The following is a 16,651-nucleotide window of genomic DNA, read 5'->3' as shown; positions in this document are numbered from 1 at the left end:
GTTGTGAAATTAATGATGGCATGTTTTTTTATGTTGGTTTTTTTGGTTCATGTTTCTGGTTTGTAATTCAAAAGCCTGCCGGACTGAACCACATACAATTTGATGCAATCAATATAAAACAAAATACAGAAACAGTGTTGCATCTATGGCATTGTACTGTTATTGCATAAGGGTAAGATCTCTTAACCTGAAATAATTGATTTTTTTGCCACTTGGGAGCTAAGTGAACAAAATTAAACATAGCAATGATTTATTGTCACCTTAAATATGACATACTTAGCAAATATTTGCTTATTTACCCATTCAGAAGAAAGGGGACAACATTCATTCATTAAGATTTGTGTTAATTGTCATCTGGCAAATTTAAGTCCAATATTCACTTTCTTTTTGCTTGACTTTTAGCCTCTACCAACTGTTGAGGGAAATATGTGGCTCTTTAGCTGCTAAATGCTTCACGGATAGCCGCTTACTGTGTGTCTGCAGTTTGATGCTGAGCAGGTAGTGACAACTGCTCCATACTGTGGCTGAAAATGACACTTTATGAGCAATAAGGGTGATCCGGAACAGTTAAGTTGCAGGACATTATAATAAATGTCTAAAATGACAATTATAGCAGCTTTAAACCAATGTATCTAGCAATAAACATTTACATTCTTTATCAGTAAGGCTATTTTTTGAGTCACTGTGTGAATGTAAATGTGTCTTAGCTACAGTAAATTAGATGAGTCATTGACACTGCTATTGGTGTGCTCTACCAGTGGTGTGCTATCTCTGAATTTAGCCACAATATCAAGGATAATGTATGCATACTAATATATGTTGACTTAATTCTTTATATTTTGTGTAACTACCTTACTTAAGTGGTGGGAAAAAAATACTGAATATGCATTATACAGGAGCTCGTAGGTACAATTACTGCAATCACAGCTCCTCTCAAATCAGCGCTGTTTAACCTTATTTTCATGATTTCAATTAATCATGAAATGAAAGAAATCGGAGTTGTGGGTCCAGGTCTGTAGATGGAGCAATTACCCCGAACATGGACATCATCAGTCAAACTAAGCTTCTTCAAATTTTGTTTGAAGAGGCTCGTTCTTATAAATTAACTGTCCATCATATCACTGCTTCTGGAATATGTGTGCATGTTGGTCATGTCATCATCCACCTGCTGGAACTCGTAATAGCTCTGCAGGTATTCTTAACTCTGGAGGATATAAGAGTAATTTCATAGGTTTAGGGAGTTGATAGAATGCTTTTACTGCTAAACCTAAAAGTAGGACTATGTAATGTATCTGTCATGGGTTGAAGGTCAGTTAAGACTGATTAGGCGCTCTGGAAACTTTGATTAATTTGACTCCAGCTTCTCCAGTACTCATACTATTCCCATGATTAAGGACATAATGTACCCCCTCCAACAGCCCCAATGTACCTCATTATCCTCGCTGCTGTGGGTCCTTTGAAAGAGAACCACAACCAACTTTCTGATTTATCATCTCTGCAACAACAGCTTTATTCTGTTTTCCTTCACACTAATGTTTATACACCCTGTTTTGAAATAAGGAATGGTATGACTAAATTGATATTACACAAGAAGAACCACAAGTAACAGAAGTTGTTGAATTGACAAACGTTACACAATATCATTTACTATAAACCTTAAACAGATTGCCCTTTTTGGATTTTTTTTCTTTACACATTTTAAGCTTTGAATGACTTCCTAGAAGAAACTATGTATTTTATGCTTTCAATGGTATTATGTCTTTGGGTTGTCCGTCCATCCCATTCTTGCAAATGGGGTATCACAAGAACGCCTTAAGGGAATTTCTTCAAATTTGGCACAAACATCCACTTAGACTCAAAAAAAAAAGAAAAAAAAATTAAATTTCGGTAGTCAGTGGTAAAGGTCACTGTGACTCTGTGTCTGTCTCATTCTCATGAACGCAATATCTCAAATAGGCCTTGAGGAAATTTCCTTGAATTTGACACAAACTTTAACTTGGACGGATTATGAAAAAACAGAATTCATACACTAATTATAAGAAAATTTCAGACAAAAGTCAACTTCTCTTTGACATCAAATGTTCAACAAATAGTTTTCTGGACATTTATCAATGCCATAACTAACAGGAGTGGAAAGATTTGATTGGATACTAGATTTGTGACATCAATCTTGGGTGTCCACCTTTATACTGTGATGATTTTAAAGATACTCTGCTGCCAGTTTGAAGATGGGTGTGAAGCATCCATGATTTAGAATTTGTAGCTTGTTTTCAGCAACATCCATATTTCAAACATTGTCAGTTGTCATGACTACATATGAGTATGTACATGAATGTTAATTTCTACTTCACTAATTTAGGCATACAGCTGCAAAGCGGTAATTGAGTTTTGTTTTGTTTTTGTTGTTTTTAATCTAACCTTCTTTTCTCATTTATGAGAACAAAGCACCACATGATCTGATACAAGTTTTAAATTTGGAAATGGAGTTAAACCCCTACAGTTGCCTTGCTGCCTTGGGCAAGCCCATTTGGACCACAACCAAGCATTTGTGCAGTCTGTTTCACCCAATTGGTCAGCCACTTTTACTACGAAAAGTATTTTCTGCAGTCTTCTCTTCCCCCTGTGTTAGTGAGAAGCTAGCTGTCAGATTGATTTACTCAGAGACAGAAACAATGAAACAGGTGAAATAGACTGGTAAAAAAAAAACAAACAAAAAAACAAATAATGAGGCATCAACATCCGTGAATAACCCACGATAGGAGAGCAGATTCAGAGACAGAATAACTCAAAAGGAAGAGAGGTACGTGGGAAAACAAAGGACACAGAGGACATCGTGCTTTAGTCTGAATGCAGCAAACAGAGCCAACAACAGCTTTATTCTGACAAGACAGACACATAGGACAGGTTGTCATATTCAGCCTGCACCCCAGTAATAAAAAATAAATTACAGCTTAAAAGCCTGCAAGAAGTGTATGCGCCACATGCATGAAAGGATTTTATTTTTCTACTGCAATAGGACAATGGAGGCATAAGAGGTTTGAGAGGCAGCTTGAGTGAAAAGTTACCAGTTTGATCCCTTTTCAATCTTAAATTGCCACCACCAAAGTACCCCCAAAGTAAGTGACCAATGAGAAGAGAGCTTTGTACACTTGAGTTCATTGCAAGGATTTTTTGTGCTTTTAGTGTCTAGAACACCATCAGGATAAATGTTAAGGTCCAAATGGAGCATTATGGAAGGCGCCAATGTGCTCATCTTTCCCCCTCTGACTCAAACAACAAAACCCCCAAAAGCCAGCTCAGTCTTACCCAGTTACATAAAAATCAGAAATGAGGAAAGAAAAGTTGTCAAAACTCTTGTGGGCCTAAGATTCACTGAGTGGCGGTTTCACACTCTCACTAACAGATTCCCAGTATGCAACAAGAGAGATAGACAGAGAGAGAGAGAGGGCTGTATATCTGCGGGTTTAACAGTCTGCAGCACAGCTTTGCCTTTTGTGTGTCCCTCTTCATGTTGGTTGATGTATAAATGGTGTGCTCTGCTTTGTATATTTTTCAGGTGGCTGTGACAGGGGCACCCCCGGGGCAGGACCCATGAGGAGTCATAGAAGATGCTCACAGCCTGGGCGCTTCTGCTCTTCTTAGCCATGTGGGTGAGAAGCACCTCTGGTGGCCCGCTCTCCTTCAGAATAGGTAAATGTGAACAACTACATTGCAATATTGTGCAGTCTATAAACAGTCGAAATACTGCTGCCAATACATGTTGATCTGAAAGCCTTCTTTTTTATTGGTTCAAAGTGATTACAACACTTGCAGGATAGTCACATACTACAAGCATAAAATGATTTTTTTTCTATAATAATTGAAAAATATGTGATTGGATGAATTTTTAAATTTTAATTATGGAGTGTGAGCTTAAATGTAATTGCTGTTGATAGCTCAAATTGACACTACAGTCTAACTTCACAGTCTCTAATGAGAAAAGTGGCCGAAGAAATTCAATCAAAAGTGTTGTGAAATACCTGCGTTTCCCCAGTCACACATGGCACGAGGTATTAACTGGCCAAAACAAATTCACGTGTGGATATGACACGGTCCTAAATGGCTGTGAAATACACTAGACCCAGCCTAGCCAAAAACGTTCTACGCAGTGCTGCAGAGAAAAAAAGATGGTGTATCTGTGTGGCAAAGAGTTTTGTCATTTAGGCTATGGAAACAAAGTGATGGCTCATGCTGCTGAAGCACCAATTTACAGTTATGTCTTTTCCCCAGAAAGGGCAATTGGGGTTCCAAGGAAGAAAAATAAAGGAGAGGGAAAGAAAGCAAACTGACCAGGCCCCTAGGAAGTGCATGGGGCTTTGAAGACAGTTTTTGTAGTGGCTAAACAGTAGTAATGCAATTTCAGGGGTCTGCCACATGTCGCCATTGGGTCCAGAAATCCCCTGTAGACTTACATTGGGAAAGAAATGTCTATAAAACAGTGGATTTTTTATGTTTTTTAATCATAATGAGCGAAATGAGTCGTTTTACTGTCAAATTTAAAGCCATTTAGTCCAATAACATTTGGAAAGTTAAGAAGAGTGACAAAATCAAAGTAAAAAGAAAGTTATTTGAGTTAGCAGAGTGCTAAACTTGCAGTCAGCCGCTCTGCTGGTGAAAGTTGAATGCTCGGCTCACTTGCTGGCCATAGAAGGTAGAAGGTAGATTTATCGGTCATTTTTAAAACAAAGCTTAAAAAATTGTATTACAATTATCCTTGATCCTGCTACACCTTTGGAGTTGAAGGTTGAGTTGATTAAAATCAGCAGCTAGTATGAAGATCCCATCTAGGTCTCTAGTGCGCCTGCTCCATGGGCTCAGTGATGCTGACGCAGAGCCAATTATCCAGGTAGTTTTATATGTGGCAGTTGAACCATTTTAGCTCCATGCACCACTGAGCAACTCTCAGAGGAATAAATGGGGCCCCGCTGCCAATGCTGTATCAAGGTCTGTTTACGTGCTGTGTCTTTAATCACCTGGAAAACGTGAGGTAGGGCGCTGGGTGCTACTCTTGTGTCCACTCCATTAGCATGGAGGCAGGTTGCATCTAAAGTTGCGAAGCAACCACAAACAGCACCGTGTCAAAGTTTTCTTACCAGAGATCCTGAATGCAGAGCTGATATTCTCCCGGCTGCTTCTTAAGTGTGTATTGGGCCCAAAATATACTCTGTGGGAGAGATGTAAAGCTCAGGTTATCCCTCCATTATAATGATATATAAAGAAGGAAAGATGTTTTCTGGCTGTGATTGGTTGTTCCTTGTGACATGACATGCGGTGTGCTCTGCTGCATTCCAAAAGTTAAAAAGAGGCGCTCTGGAATGCATGTGTTATGCAACAATGGGCTTATGAGCACGCCTGCTGCAGGTTTTCCATTGAAAATAATGGAATGCAGCGTGCAAAATACGCTGTGTGTGTGGCCCTCTAATATATCCATGAAGCTGATTTAAAAGGTGTGGTAGGGCAGGGGGCCCACAGAGTCTTCCAGTGTGTAGGTCCCAAAATTAGTAGTGAACCCCCTGGATACAGATACAGATATGGCAACACTTCTCAAACATTTAATTAATTAGCTGATTTTTACTAGCAGTGCAGTACAAAAGTCCAAGTGTTTGCTGTAACCATAACCATGATCTTAGTCTAACTTCATTGCTAACCTGAGCTTTTTTTAAACCTTCATCTTAGCCTTAATATTTTCTTTAACCCTGATGGAAAATGAAAGGGCCACTGCTGTGAATGCTGCTGACTCTCAGTAGACATTCACAGACTCATTATTATGTCATGACTGTAAGTTGAGCATCCCTACTGGACCATTTGAAATACTTAATAGAGTGATGGTATCATTCCTGGCTAAACAATGGTGTTTCTGCACCAGCAGCTTGAACAGTTTGGGACAATAGCCCAAAGTTTAACAGACAGCGCTGTGTTATTCTGCTTTTGTGAATTGTGGCAGATCAGTGGACCACGGTTGAGACTGACTAGACGCTGCATCTAAGAGGGCATGGTTCAAAAGTCTCATAACCTGCCAGAGTCTGTTGGTAACCAGTGGGAGTTGTTCCCTCTTGTTATTATTCTCCTACAGTCAGCAGGTTTTTGACACCCTGTCACTAGCTCCCCAAAACTATGACTGACTGTCTCTTTATTTATGTATAGATCCATCGTCTTAGGTGCTAAACGGTGTGTGTATTTATACACCGTATTTTGAAACAAATGGGATGTGGAGGTAAAACTAGAGATTGAGAATTAGATTGATTCTACAGCTAACGGACTGTGCTCCCATCTTAGTCTCTCAGTGGCTCGCTTTAAATTTATAGCACAGATGTCAACTTCCAGGAACAGCTGAGAGGTTGATTTGTTTTCGCAGGAGAGGGGTGGAAGTTAATAACACAAAACCAGTGTACAAATCCCCGTGCAGTTATTATAAGGCCATTAAAACATCAAGTTAACTAGAACAGTGCATTAAAAATGTGATACTGAGACAGAGCGAAAGTGCAGTTTTAGAAAAATAAAGAATAAAAGTGCTGAAGGTAAAAGTTTGCCTTTGTGAAGAGTATTGTCTTCGTGTTGTGGATTCAGTTCTCAACTCAATAAAACTGCAGCACTCACTTCTGGAGAAATGAGTTTCAGTAATGATGAACACATTATTTAGTTTCCCCATCTTACAGGCTCATAAATGCATATTGGAACTTTAATGCAGCCTCTTTCTGATCTTTCCCTCCTCCCTTTGCATCTGCTATTGTGTGAGGTGAAGTCTTTTTATCCTCCAGTATTTTGTGCCTTGCAAAAATGAGAGTCAGTGCAACTGTCATCTTTGAATTGTATCAACATTTCTTATTTTGTGAGCATGTTTTGTATCACTCACTAGTTTTCTCTCCTGTCTGCTCTGTGTCTCACAGCTCTGCCACAGCACAGCTGAGGTTTGTGGAGTCTTTTTGGTGGTTTTGCATATGATGCCCCAAACCATCTTTTGTATTTTGAAAACAACACGGCTTCAAAGTTTACTGTATCAACAAGACCAAGAACAAATTGTTCCCTGTTTGTGAATATCATTGGATAAATGACTAGCAGCAGCATGTCTCCGCTCTTTCCCCGCGTTCTCTTCCAGCCTCCATCTGATTGTATAAAAGCACCTCTGCGTCGATGTTGGTTTATGTTTATCTCAGTCATGTTGCATCGTTGATGGGTAATTAGGCAGTTGGCCTGTTTTCTTTCCTTTTCTTCTAATGTCATCTCTGCACAGCACCTGTCGCTTTACCAGTGTACAGTCAGTATGTGTTTTGTGTGTGCTCTGCCTAGGTGTGTGTGTGTGTGTGTGTGTGTGTGTGTGTGTGTGTGTGTGTGTGTGTGTATATTTCCGCACAAGGCAGTACAAGGCATAAATATGCACAAACCACAGACACACACAGCCACGCACAAATTTCAAAGCGCACTAAGGCACGCAAACAAACACATACCCCCAAACACCACCACAAACTCCCTGCCATTTGCGCTCCAGGAGATGGTATTTAACATGGCTGTCCCTCGAGTCCTGCCTGGCTGGCATAATGTCACTGTCTGGCCTTCTCTGAATGTATCAGGGCCAAAAACAACCTCCCGCCCCCGCCACATTCCCCGCCAGGACCAGCCAGCAGCCAGAAGCAAGCCCAGTGTAGGTGAACTGAGGAACTTATCTTTGTGTCTGCTGTGTTATTGGCAAATTGGGGGATAAAATGGACTTTTGTTTTCAAATTAGTTGGCATGTATGATAGGTGTACATGCCCTCTGATAAACCCTCTGATTGGTATGATAGGTACAAAAATAAAGGGTCATTTATTACACTTTTTGCTACTGTGTTGCAGCATTGGAATCAAATATAACCTGCAGTGTTGTTGGCGGTTGTTGCAGAGTAATTATAGCGATATTGCGACCTGAGAGAGTATAAATAATTGAATTTGCTTCAGTATTGCCCCTAATAAGAAAGAAACACAGACAAGTGAAGCTTTAACTAATCATGAATAGCATTATTTAAAGGACTGGATCAAAGAGATAAATTATTCAAGACAGCATATAAGGCAAACTCAATTCACAAAGTACTGTTGTGAAATACCAATCTGTTGAGAAGAGCTGTTGTCGATTCAGACATGGGTCTACATGAGTAAAACTTTTTAACAAGAAAAGATACTGCATAACATTACATAAAAGTCTCTGTTCACTACCATATGGTGCAGCTTGTTGCTGTGGGTGGTATTCCCCCATTAGTTAAGTGACAGAGCATCTGCCACCAAGTTTCATCCAACCAATAAGCCCCTACTTCTAACTTGGACAAATCATCTTCCACAGATAAATCACTAATGTGACCTCATGTCTGTTTGTGTCAATACAGGGAGAGAACCTCTTGGAAAACAGTCAGGAGAACCACATGGTCCTTCATTAGAGTTACATCCATCAACACTGCCAACTTTGTCTTATGCCCGTTTCACACAGCATGTGTCTGACATTCCTCGGTTGCTAATGAAAGGGTCCAGTGAGAACTAAATGGATCAAAGTGCACGGTGTCGGGTTGACAATGATATCATGGCAGCTTCATGCAGTGTTGCTATGAGCAACTAAGAGCTAAGAATCTCACCTATATTGACACGGCAGTATCTGCAGTGGAAAACAAAATTTTGAAAAGCACAAAGGGGGGTTGGAGTCAAGTTGAACTAAACCATGCAGTGGACATAAGGCACAAATGAGACTCAGTACACTATTAATCAGTGTTGCTTTTGACAGACAGGTAAAAGATGTGTCTGGTGTTTATTAAAAACTCCAGACAGGCACTCACATCAGGTTGTCTTATTTCACTCAAACCCACACAATGTTTTCTAGCACTGGGCTTCACCACAGGAAAGGCCTCCTCCTATGAGACCAACACTAAATTTAGCTATTGGCACCCACTGGGTGTCGGCTCACTCAAGTGCTGTGAAATTCCCTCAGCAGATATCCTTTCGCTCACCTTAAATGTGCTGTCTGTGATACAGCAGGGGAACAGGCTTTGGATTTATTTTTTAGAGCATGTGTAGTCTTTAGGCAGAAAGTAAGGATTAATATCAATTGTTATGGGAATAGGTTGTGAGCTGGACACAGTATCTCCAACACCAGCACTTTTATTGTTCATAATGGATTTGTGGTCTTGTTTTGTATTTCATTATAATGCCCTTATATAGACAAAGCATATGTTTTTTGAATGTTTTTATGATGCTTAAAATGTATAACCATGTAGAGAGACTGTAACCTGGGTTGTTTCACAGCAACCTTTGGAGAAAACTGTATAAATGATTTGAGCAATGGCACAAGCTCTACCCCAGGACATGAGTCAGTCTGGAAAATGCCACATGAACATTAAAAATAGATGTTCCTTAATCTATAAAACACTAAAAGTTGCTTAATATTCATATTTGGATCAATAAGTGTCAGTTTTAACTATGTAGACAGTATTCCATTATTAAATCTATGTATATGTAGTTTGTTTTATTGATTATCATTAAATCTAATTTCAAGACATGTATGCATAGTCAATATACAACAATTTGTTATAAGAGGAGTGGCAGGGGACTGTATTAAAAACATATATTTTACTGTCGCTGACATTTCATGAGAAATCACATTACTTATTATTGGGTCCTCAGGGACAACTCGGGAGTGAGGCTGTCAGTGTTTGTTGGTTTTCTTTGCCTGTTTATTCATTAATTTCTTCGCCTCTGAGATGCCCAGGGCATCCTTAACAGATGTCTGAAAGTCATCAACTTGCTTCTCTCAATGTGAAGAAGTAATAGCTTCATACTGCCATCATCCCAAATTGCTTGCCACACAAAGTGAACTGTATATTTTATTTTTTGGCCTTTTGTATTCACCATCTCTTTATTTCAGTCACTTCCCAAACTTGTGACCAGAGATACAGTGGAGTAGATGTGTATGGCTCATCAATCTTTAGCACACTCGAGCAATAAAACACTTGACCACTGACCATTCAGTTTCTTGGGCTGAATGCTCAGGTTGTTAAAGCTCTGCAGACACAATGATACAATAATGTTACCTTTACTTTTATATGACATTGTTTAAACCACAGCCATAACAGCCTGAGCATATACTATATATGCTTTTGATTTTTGTGACATTTTTATTTATTTTATTTGCTAGGAACCATGTATATACAATATTAAATAATATAGTTAGCATCTGATTTTTTTCTACCCAGAGTTAGCTCTTTTTCTTTATCTGCAGACAGAAGACAAAATTATGAATGCATCTTGTCACCGACAACTGTATGTTAGACAAATTGAAAGACAAGGTATTTGTATGTGAAGCAAAACCAATAAACTACCGAGTCAAAGGTAACAGAATTAAAAAGCAGTTAGAAGACTTATCCAATTTGACATAAGACAAACTCAGAACTCAATATCTTACGGTCTGAGGACAACAAAGCCTTTTGAAGTGATCTGGTGTAGCCAGCAAATATCTGAGCCAAGACTCACTCTTTCTTATGCTGGTCATTTCAGCTCGTCTCTATCATCAGAAAAAAAAGAGTATATTATTTTGAATTAATACATGGTCAGCTCTGTTTTTCATATCCAGAGAAAGGAAGTAGTACAGAGATTTATTATTATTTTTTTTTAATATAGCAGATGAGTAAAAATATGATTGTTTCTAAAGTTGGTAAATTTTCACAGTATTATAGAGAAAATATATGTATTTTTGCAGTCAACATTTGTATATTTTTTGCATCATCTGATAAGTAACATTTTTAATAATTATGTATTTATTGAAGTTTGCGTTGGTTCAGATAGGACACATAAGTGATCAGCTGACAATCGACAGATTTATGTAAACAATCTCTAGTTTGACACCTAATTAAGACAACTCATGATGACCTTTTAACTAAAGATAAAACTTGAGACGTGCTATTATCTAAATACTGGTGCATACACGCTGTGTGAAACCTGCTGATGTTCTCCCAAAGATGCACACTGCTAGAGATCCAGCCTGAGGCTTGATAAACACAACATTTTCATATTTCCTTACATTACCCCTGAAACAACAGTTGCAGAGTACTGAGGAAGCAGCAACCAGACTGGCTCCACAGGAGAAAGTCAGACAAATCTTTCTTTGCCTCTTTGCTCCCTTTTCCACACTCAGTGGGAGAACATGATAGAGGATTCTCGGTGGGCTAAATTCAATTGGCTCCACTTTCTCCTCAACAGAGGCTGATTCTGCACCATCTTTACCCAGTCTCCCAAGACTGGCATCACTGGAGCTGTTAGCCAGGGTGAGATGCAGCTTGTCATGAGATAGATGTGAAGAAAGCAAAACGCACTGAGTATGATGTAGTGATTCTCACCAGAGAGACCCCTTGTTAAATAAATACCGTAGAACTGCACACAGTAGCTCTGTTTTTAAGTTGTTGCCACAGGGGAAGTCCTCATAAATAGGTGTTTGTGTGTGCTACACAGAAACCTGTAGCCATACATCAAACACACAAATATCAAATTAGACTTTATGCTTCTGTTATTCGTCAGTTTGTTTTTACATTTATTCATTCATTGTCCGTAACCGATTGTCCTTGCAAGGGTCGCAGGGGTCTGGAGCCAATCCCAGCTGTCATTGGGCGCAAGGCGGGGTACACCCTGGACAGGTCGCTAGACTATTGCAGGCCCGTATTAATATTCAATCAAAGACAATTTTATAATTTAATCAAGAGGCAGCTTCCAGGTCTGAAAAGTGAAACTAATGTAAGTGCCTTAAATCTGCATTTTTTCTCATGGCCAGAAGTTGGCAACTCCACTGGTTCTAAAAATAAGTCAGATTAAGTAGAAGTCGATGAGAAAATGACCCTACTTGCTTACTTGATTTATGACTTTAAAGAACATTTTCATCAAGAGTTTATGGTCTGTCAAGTCTTCTTCAATATAGCATGATGTTCACTTGGTAAAATATGGTCCCATTTAAAGTAAAATAGATGATAAAGCAGTGTATGATTCTGGGTGTGATTACCTTATGATTGGAAAGTTACTTCCACGGCCATGTCCTGGAGATCTCAATCAGATCCACCTACGGCTCCTCCACAGCTCCACCCTCTCATCCAAATATGGTCACCTCAATCTCCAAAAATCAAGATGGTGATGACCAAAAAGCCAAACTTAGTGCTTCAAACTGGTAGTCTGCAAACCGTATGTAAACAGTATGTTCAAAGTATAGTAAAGCTTAGGCAAGTAAAATACTTGTGACGTAATTTTGGAGGGCACTCATTAGTTCGAAACATGGTCTTTGGCAGTAAAGTTAGACATGCCACATGCTCACCTACTACACTTACATTTACTTTGCTTAGGCTGTTTTTGTGCACTGTTTATACATTTACCTATGAAGAGTAATGCACACAATTAAAGCTTAGCCAGTAATTTATGTATAAACCACAGGGAAGTGATAATGTGATGAAGGGAGTGCTGAGGGGAGTAAAGGAGGAAGAAGTTTAAAAACTAAAGGTTTACTCAGGCAGGCAGGTTGGGGTTTTAAATCCATCAAACAGCATAGGACTTGCCCCCCAGGAGACAGGTGTTTGTATCCTGTGTGAAACCAAGTGAACTTTTTAAAGGTTTTTTAAGGTACTTCATCACCGTGTTTTTTTCCCTAAACTTAACATCTTGCACTAATGCCCTGTAACTTGCAGAAATTTAAAGACACTAACCATGTTTCTTTTCCCTAACTGCCCCAAATTTACTTTACTTTCCAAAACATGACCTTTGTAACTTTACGTTAAGTACATAACAACATTCGTTGGGTGCTAATTTGCTAGATATTACCTAAAAATTTGTGTACGTTTTTGTAAAATATCATAGAAAATGTTGTCTGAGATTATGTTGCTTTGCTACATGAAGGACAAACTACTTGCATACACACTTACCTGCACTGATACTGCGTTTTTGACATACTGTAGAACATGTATGGCAGAACCATCCTGAAACACACTTTCTGGGGATACTGGGCTGGTGTGTGTGTACATAACAGTGTTTGTTCGCAAATGTGCGCACACACACATGTACAGCATGTGTGTCCAGTCACTAAGGGCATGTAGGGTGGATCAGTGAAATTGAAGCCCACAGGTAAAGTCTAATAGCGTAATTAGCCCTGCTGAGCAATACCCACAAGTCAGTAGCACCACACTGTCAGTTCCCTCAGTTCAACCCCATGCACACTCACAGTGACTTATTAAGGCTGGCTGCTAGAACCGCCATGGCTGAGTCATTGTGCCCTTGCCTCCAGTCAAGTTGATTTTGCCCTCATACACTCTTGACTTCAGTTGGCATCTATGAACTCATTTAACTCGCTGTTACTGGAGGAGCAAGGAAGATGGCATGTTGTGAGGCAAGGAGAGTAAATAACTGTGAGGGAAGTGCCCTGCTTTGCTTTGAATTGTAGCCTTAGTTCCTCTGAAATGAAACTTTCACACGTTTCTTATGAAGGGAGGCTTAAGCAGAGACTGATGTCCAACTGAGGAGCCATCTGAGGAGACTTCATGATTAATCTCCCTGCTTTTAATTACCCAGCCATGTGCTGTGCAAGCCATTAGGTTAATGACACTCAGACATGTGTACTCACAGACCTGAAGCTACAGGGCACATCTGAGCTAAACCCCTTTTTAGGTGACCACCTGTTACAAGAGCCGACTGCCCAGTTCTCTCTTTTTCACTCAGATGCCAGCAAATGCAATGAAGACATATCAGAAAGAAAAGGGAGCTTAATTACATAATAGCGTATGTGCCTGGAGGCAACAATGTCCTTTGTCACAGGATATGTTTCCTCAGAAGTCTGTCACCCAATTTGAAAATGTTTGCTCAGGATTTTTTGGGTCGAGTAGAGCGCATGCTCCTGCAGAGACAAATCTCAACCTCAGGCGTAGACTGAAAGAGGGCGAGTTTATGATTAATCTCTAAGGTTTTAATTACCAGGGCAGGTGCTGGGACCAATCGTTTAGTTAATGGCAGGAATGGCAGATAGGAGTGATGTTATGCAATTATGCACACTGCTTTGCTCCAGAGCTTACCACATAAATTATTCAGTGAATCTGATAAAGTCACTGTGCACAGGCATGTAGTGTGTGTACTTAGTTTCAAACACACACCCCGGCACACACAGAACACACCCTCCTGAATGCATCTTCACTGGGATGATAAAGACAAATTCAAATGAATGTTTGCTCATTTGCCAATGCATATGTGCACATACTCTATATAGAAAACAGTTCCCTATCCTCAGCTACACACACAAACAGGAAAACATTGGTACTTAAATGATTAAACTAATTACAAGCTGCAGGGTGATGTTTGTGGATGTGTAATGGAGCGTGCCACATACTGAGATGAAAGACATGAGCTTAGGTCATATAAAATGAGCAAATGAACAGTATTACTTTATACTTTACAGATTGATGGTGTAGAATAAAGGTCATAGCCACAGTGTTGCACAGCAGAATCTGCTGAGTTTTAAATTGAATGAGGTAATGTAAGTTTGGAGACGCCGCATACATTAGTCTGTAGCCTATAGATTCTCTGTTAAACATGATGTTTCGTTGCAGATGAATTCTTTACACTGAATGGTTTGAGTTATTGGATAAGGAATGTACACAAGAGCATTAACTCCCATTGCACAGTTAAACTGTATTGCATTTGCATGTAATAAAGATACCAATGTTGAAGCCGCAATACCAATTTAGTATTGCATTTGTGTTAAAAGTGCAGTAGATTTGACAGAAGTTGTTCAGAGTTACATCTTGCAAAACAGAGTTATTGTTTTTTCTTGCCCAATTGGGCAAATTTGCCAGAAACATACTTGCATTAAGTCAATTTTTTCTTGCCCCTGTGCAAATTGTTATATTTATTAACAGCTATCAAAAAAAACAACAAAGATTAAAGTTGGTTGTCATGTTTGATCTAATTCAAGTAAATGATTTAGAACAAGGACAAGTAGATGGGAAGCAGCAATCATTCTTGCATATCAAAAATGATATGACAATCACCCCTTCTCCCCAGAGATGTACTCATTATACCCATAAATTGAGTGAGTGAAATTTGACATTGCTCACATCCTCTCATGCCACCAAACTAGCACTCCCATTTCCAGGATCACCAACGTCCTTGCTTAACTTCAGCTCATGAACTCTTTACCTGCCAGTTTCTCATGAGTTCTTGATTGGTACTGCATCTTCACCCTTACCAAACGAAAAGTTTGTGATACTTTAATTTAGGACCCATGAAAAACATGAACTAAAAAGTCCAATCCCTTAAAACTGCAAAGGCTTAATTGTGTGCTTTTGACACCCCATTGGTACTTAAAAACATAAATTAAAACAAACGCAGTGGTCTTTAGAACAAAATGATTTACAAAGTCATGAAAATTGAAATAACAGAATAAAGAACCTGTGAGATATGACATAAAGTATACCGGGTAGGGTGTGGGGATAGTCCAGTCGTGCCTTAGCAACACATTCCTGGATTGCTTACAAGTGTCCAGAATGCTACTACAGGGGCATTTCCTTTTTATTCTGACTCCCTGTGAAATTCAGAATCCATTTGGAAATCCTTCTGATTATTTTTTGAGGACTGCATGATTAGGCACCTACCTACATCAGTGAGCTATAGTCTGGTTCTGACTGCACGCTGGGTTTTTGATATACAATAACCAGCACTTAATACTTTGCCCTGCATGGAAGAAGCAGGGAAGCTCTTCCGCTGTTTGTTTTTATTCATCCCACATTTGCACCTTACGACGCTGCAACTCCCAGACAAGGACATCAATTTCCTCTTAGCAGTAGCTGTTTTTGTGCTGCAGATCTTGACTCTCCTCATCCATTACAGTCAGTGCATTGTAGAGAGAGCTCTGCTTTTAAAGGGAATTAGAAGAGATGATTTGATTAGTCACGATTGATGCCAACCAAACACTTATTGTAATTTATTCCCTGCGTAAAACCATTTTACACCTGCAGCATGTGAGCACCACTGCTGTGCTAACACCTTTGGTCTCAAAATACCTAAATGTGTGTTGCCACGGCCAACAATTCAAGCGCCATCAACTTGTGCCAATTTTGTGCTAATGCCTTGATTCATGAAAAATATTCCTATAAATGATGAAAATGCTCAGCTTTTCCTCCTGTATTATCTATTGGCAGCTAGGGGGGTAAACAGCTTTTGTTAACTGGGTTTTGATTAGGGCAGAACATCACAACATCAATGCCAGTAAGATACTCATGCTTATACAGTACTTTAGGCGCAGGCATTTTCTGCCCTTCTCTTTGTGCGTCTCTGTATGGATATTTTTAATTGTGTTGACGGTTTACATTTCTGAAGTCAAGTACATTTCACATTGTAGCACGGGGTATTATTGCTTTTACTTGATGACTCTGTGTGTGCGTCATCATTGCAAAATTTGGTCTGGGTGGCATCAGTTGCAGTGCAAACTACCATAGAAGCAGTTTTGAGTATTTGCCAGGTGTTTCTGTCTATGTACAGATTTTGTAAAGGTAATTCCGTGACAACTGTGCAAGATGCAGTTACTCAACTTAATTTGTGTGTAGTTGAGATTAAAATGAAGGCTGAAAATCGAAGCCAACGCG

At 39.4% G+C, this 16,651-nt stretch overlaps 1 protein-coding gene across 5 annotated transcripts in view; it reads left to right on the top strand.

The window, feature by feature from the left end:
- Positions 1-16,651, top strand: part of grik4 (glutamate receptor, ionotropic, kainate 4) — a 391,090-nt gene that overhangs the window by 185,185 nt on the left and 189,254 nt on the right. For all 5 annotated transcript variants that reach the window (XM_088078927.1, XM_088078926.1, XM_088078929.1 and 2 more), the window contains one exon: positions 3,557-3,690. In XM_088078927.1, coding sequence (XP_087935053.1) covers positions 3,609-3,690 — 82 coding nt within the window. In that variant the 5' untranslated portion in view covers positions 3,557-3,608. The remainder of the gene's footprint in view (positions 1-3,556; positions 3,691-16,651) is intronic.

This window comes from Plectropomus leopardus, chromosome 6 (assembly GCF_026936395.1).
Source record: "Plectropomus leopardus strain MGB_pleo_1.0 chromosome 6, ASM2693639v1, whole genome shotgun sequence".
Taxonomy (NCBI): domain Eukaryota; kingdom Metazoa; phylum Chordata; class Actinopteri; order Perciformes; family Serranidae; genus Plectropomus; species Plectropomus leopardus.
Note: the sequence above shows the minus strand (reverse complement) of the source record. Positions and strands in the feature narration are given on the sequence as shown.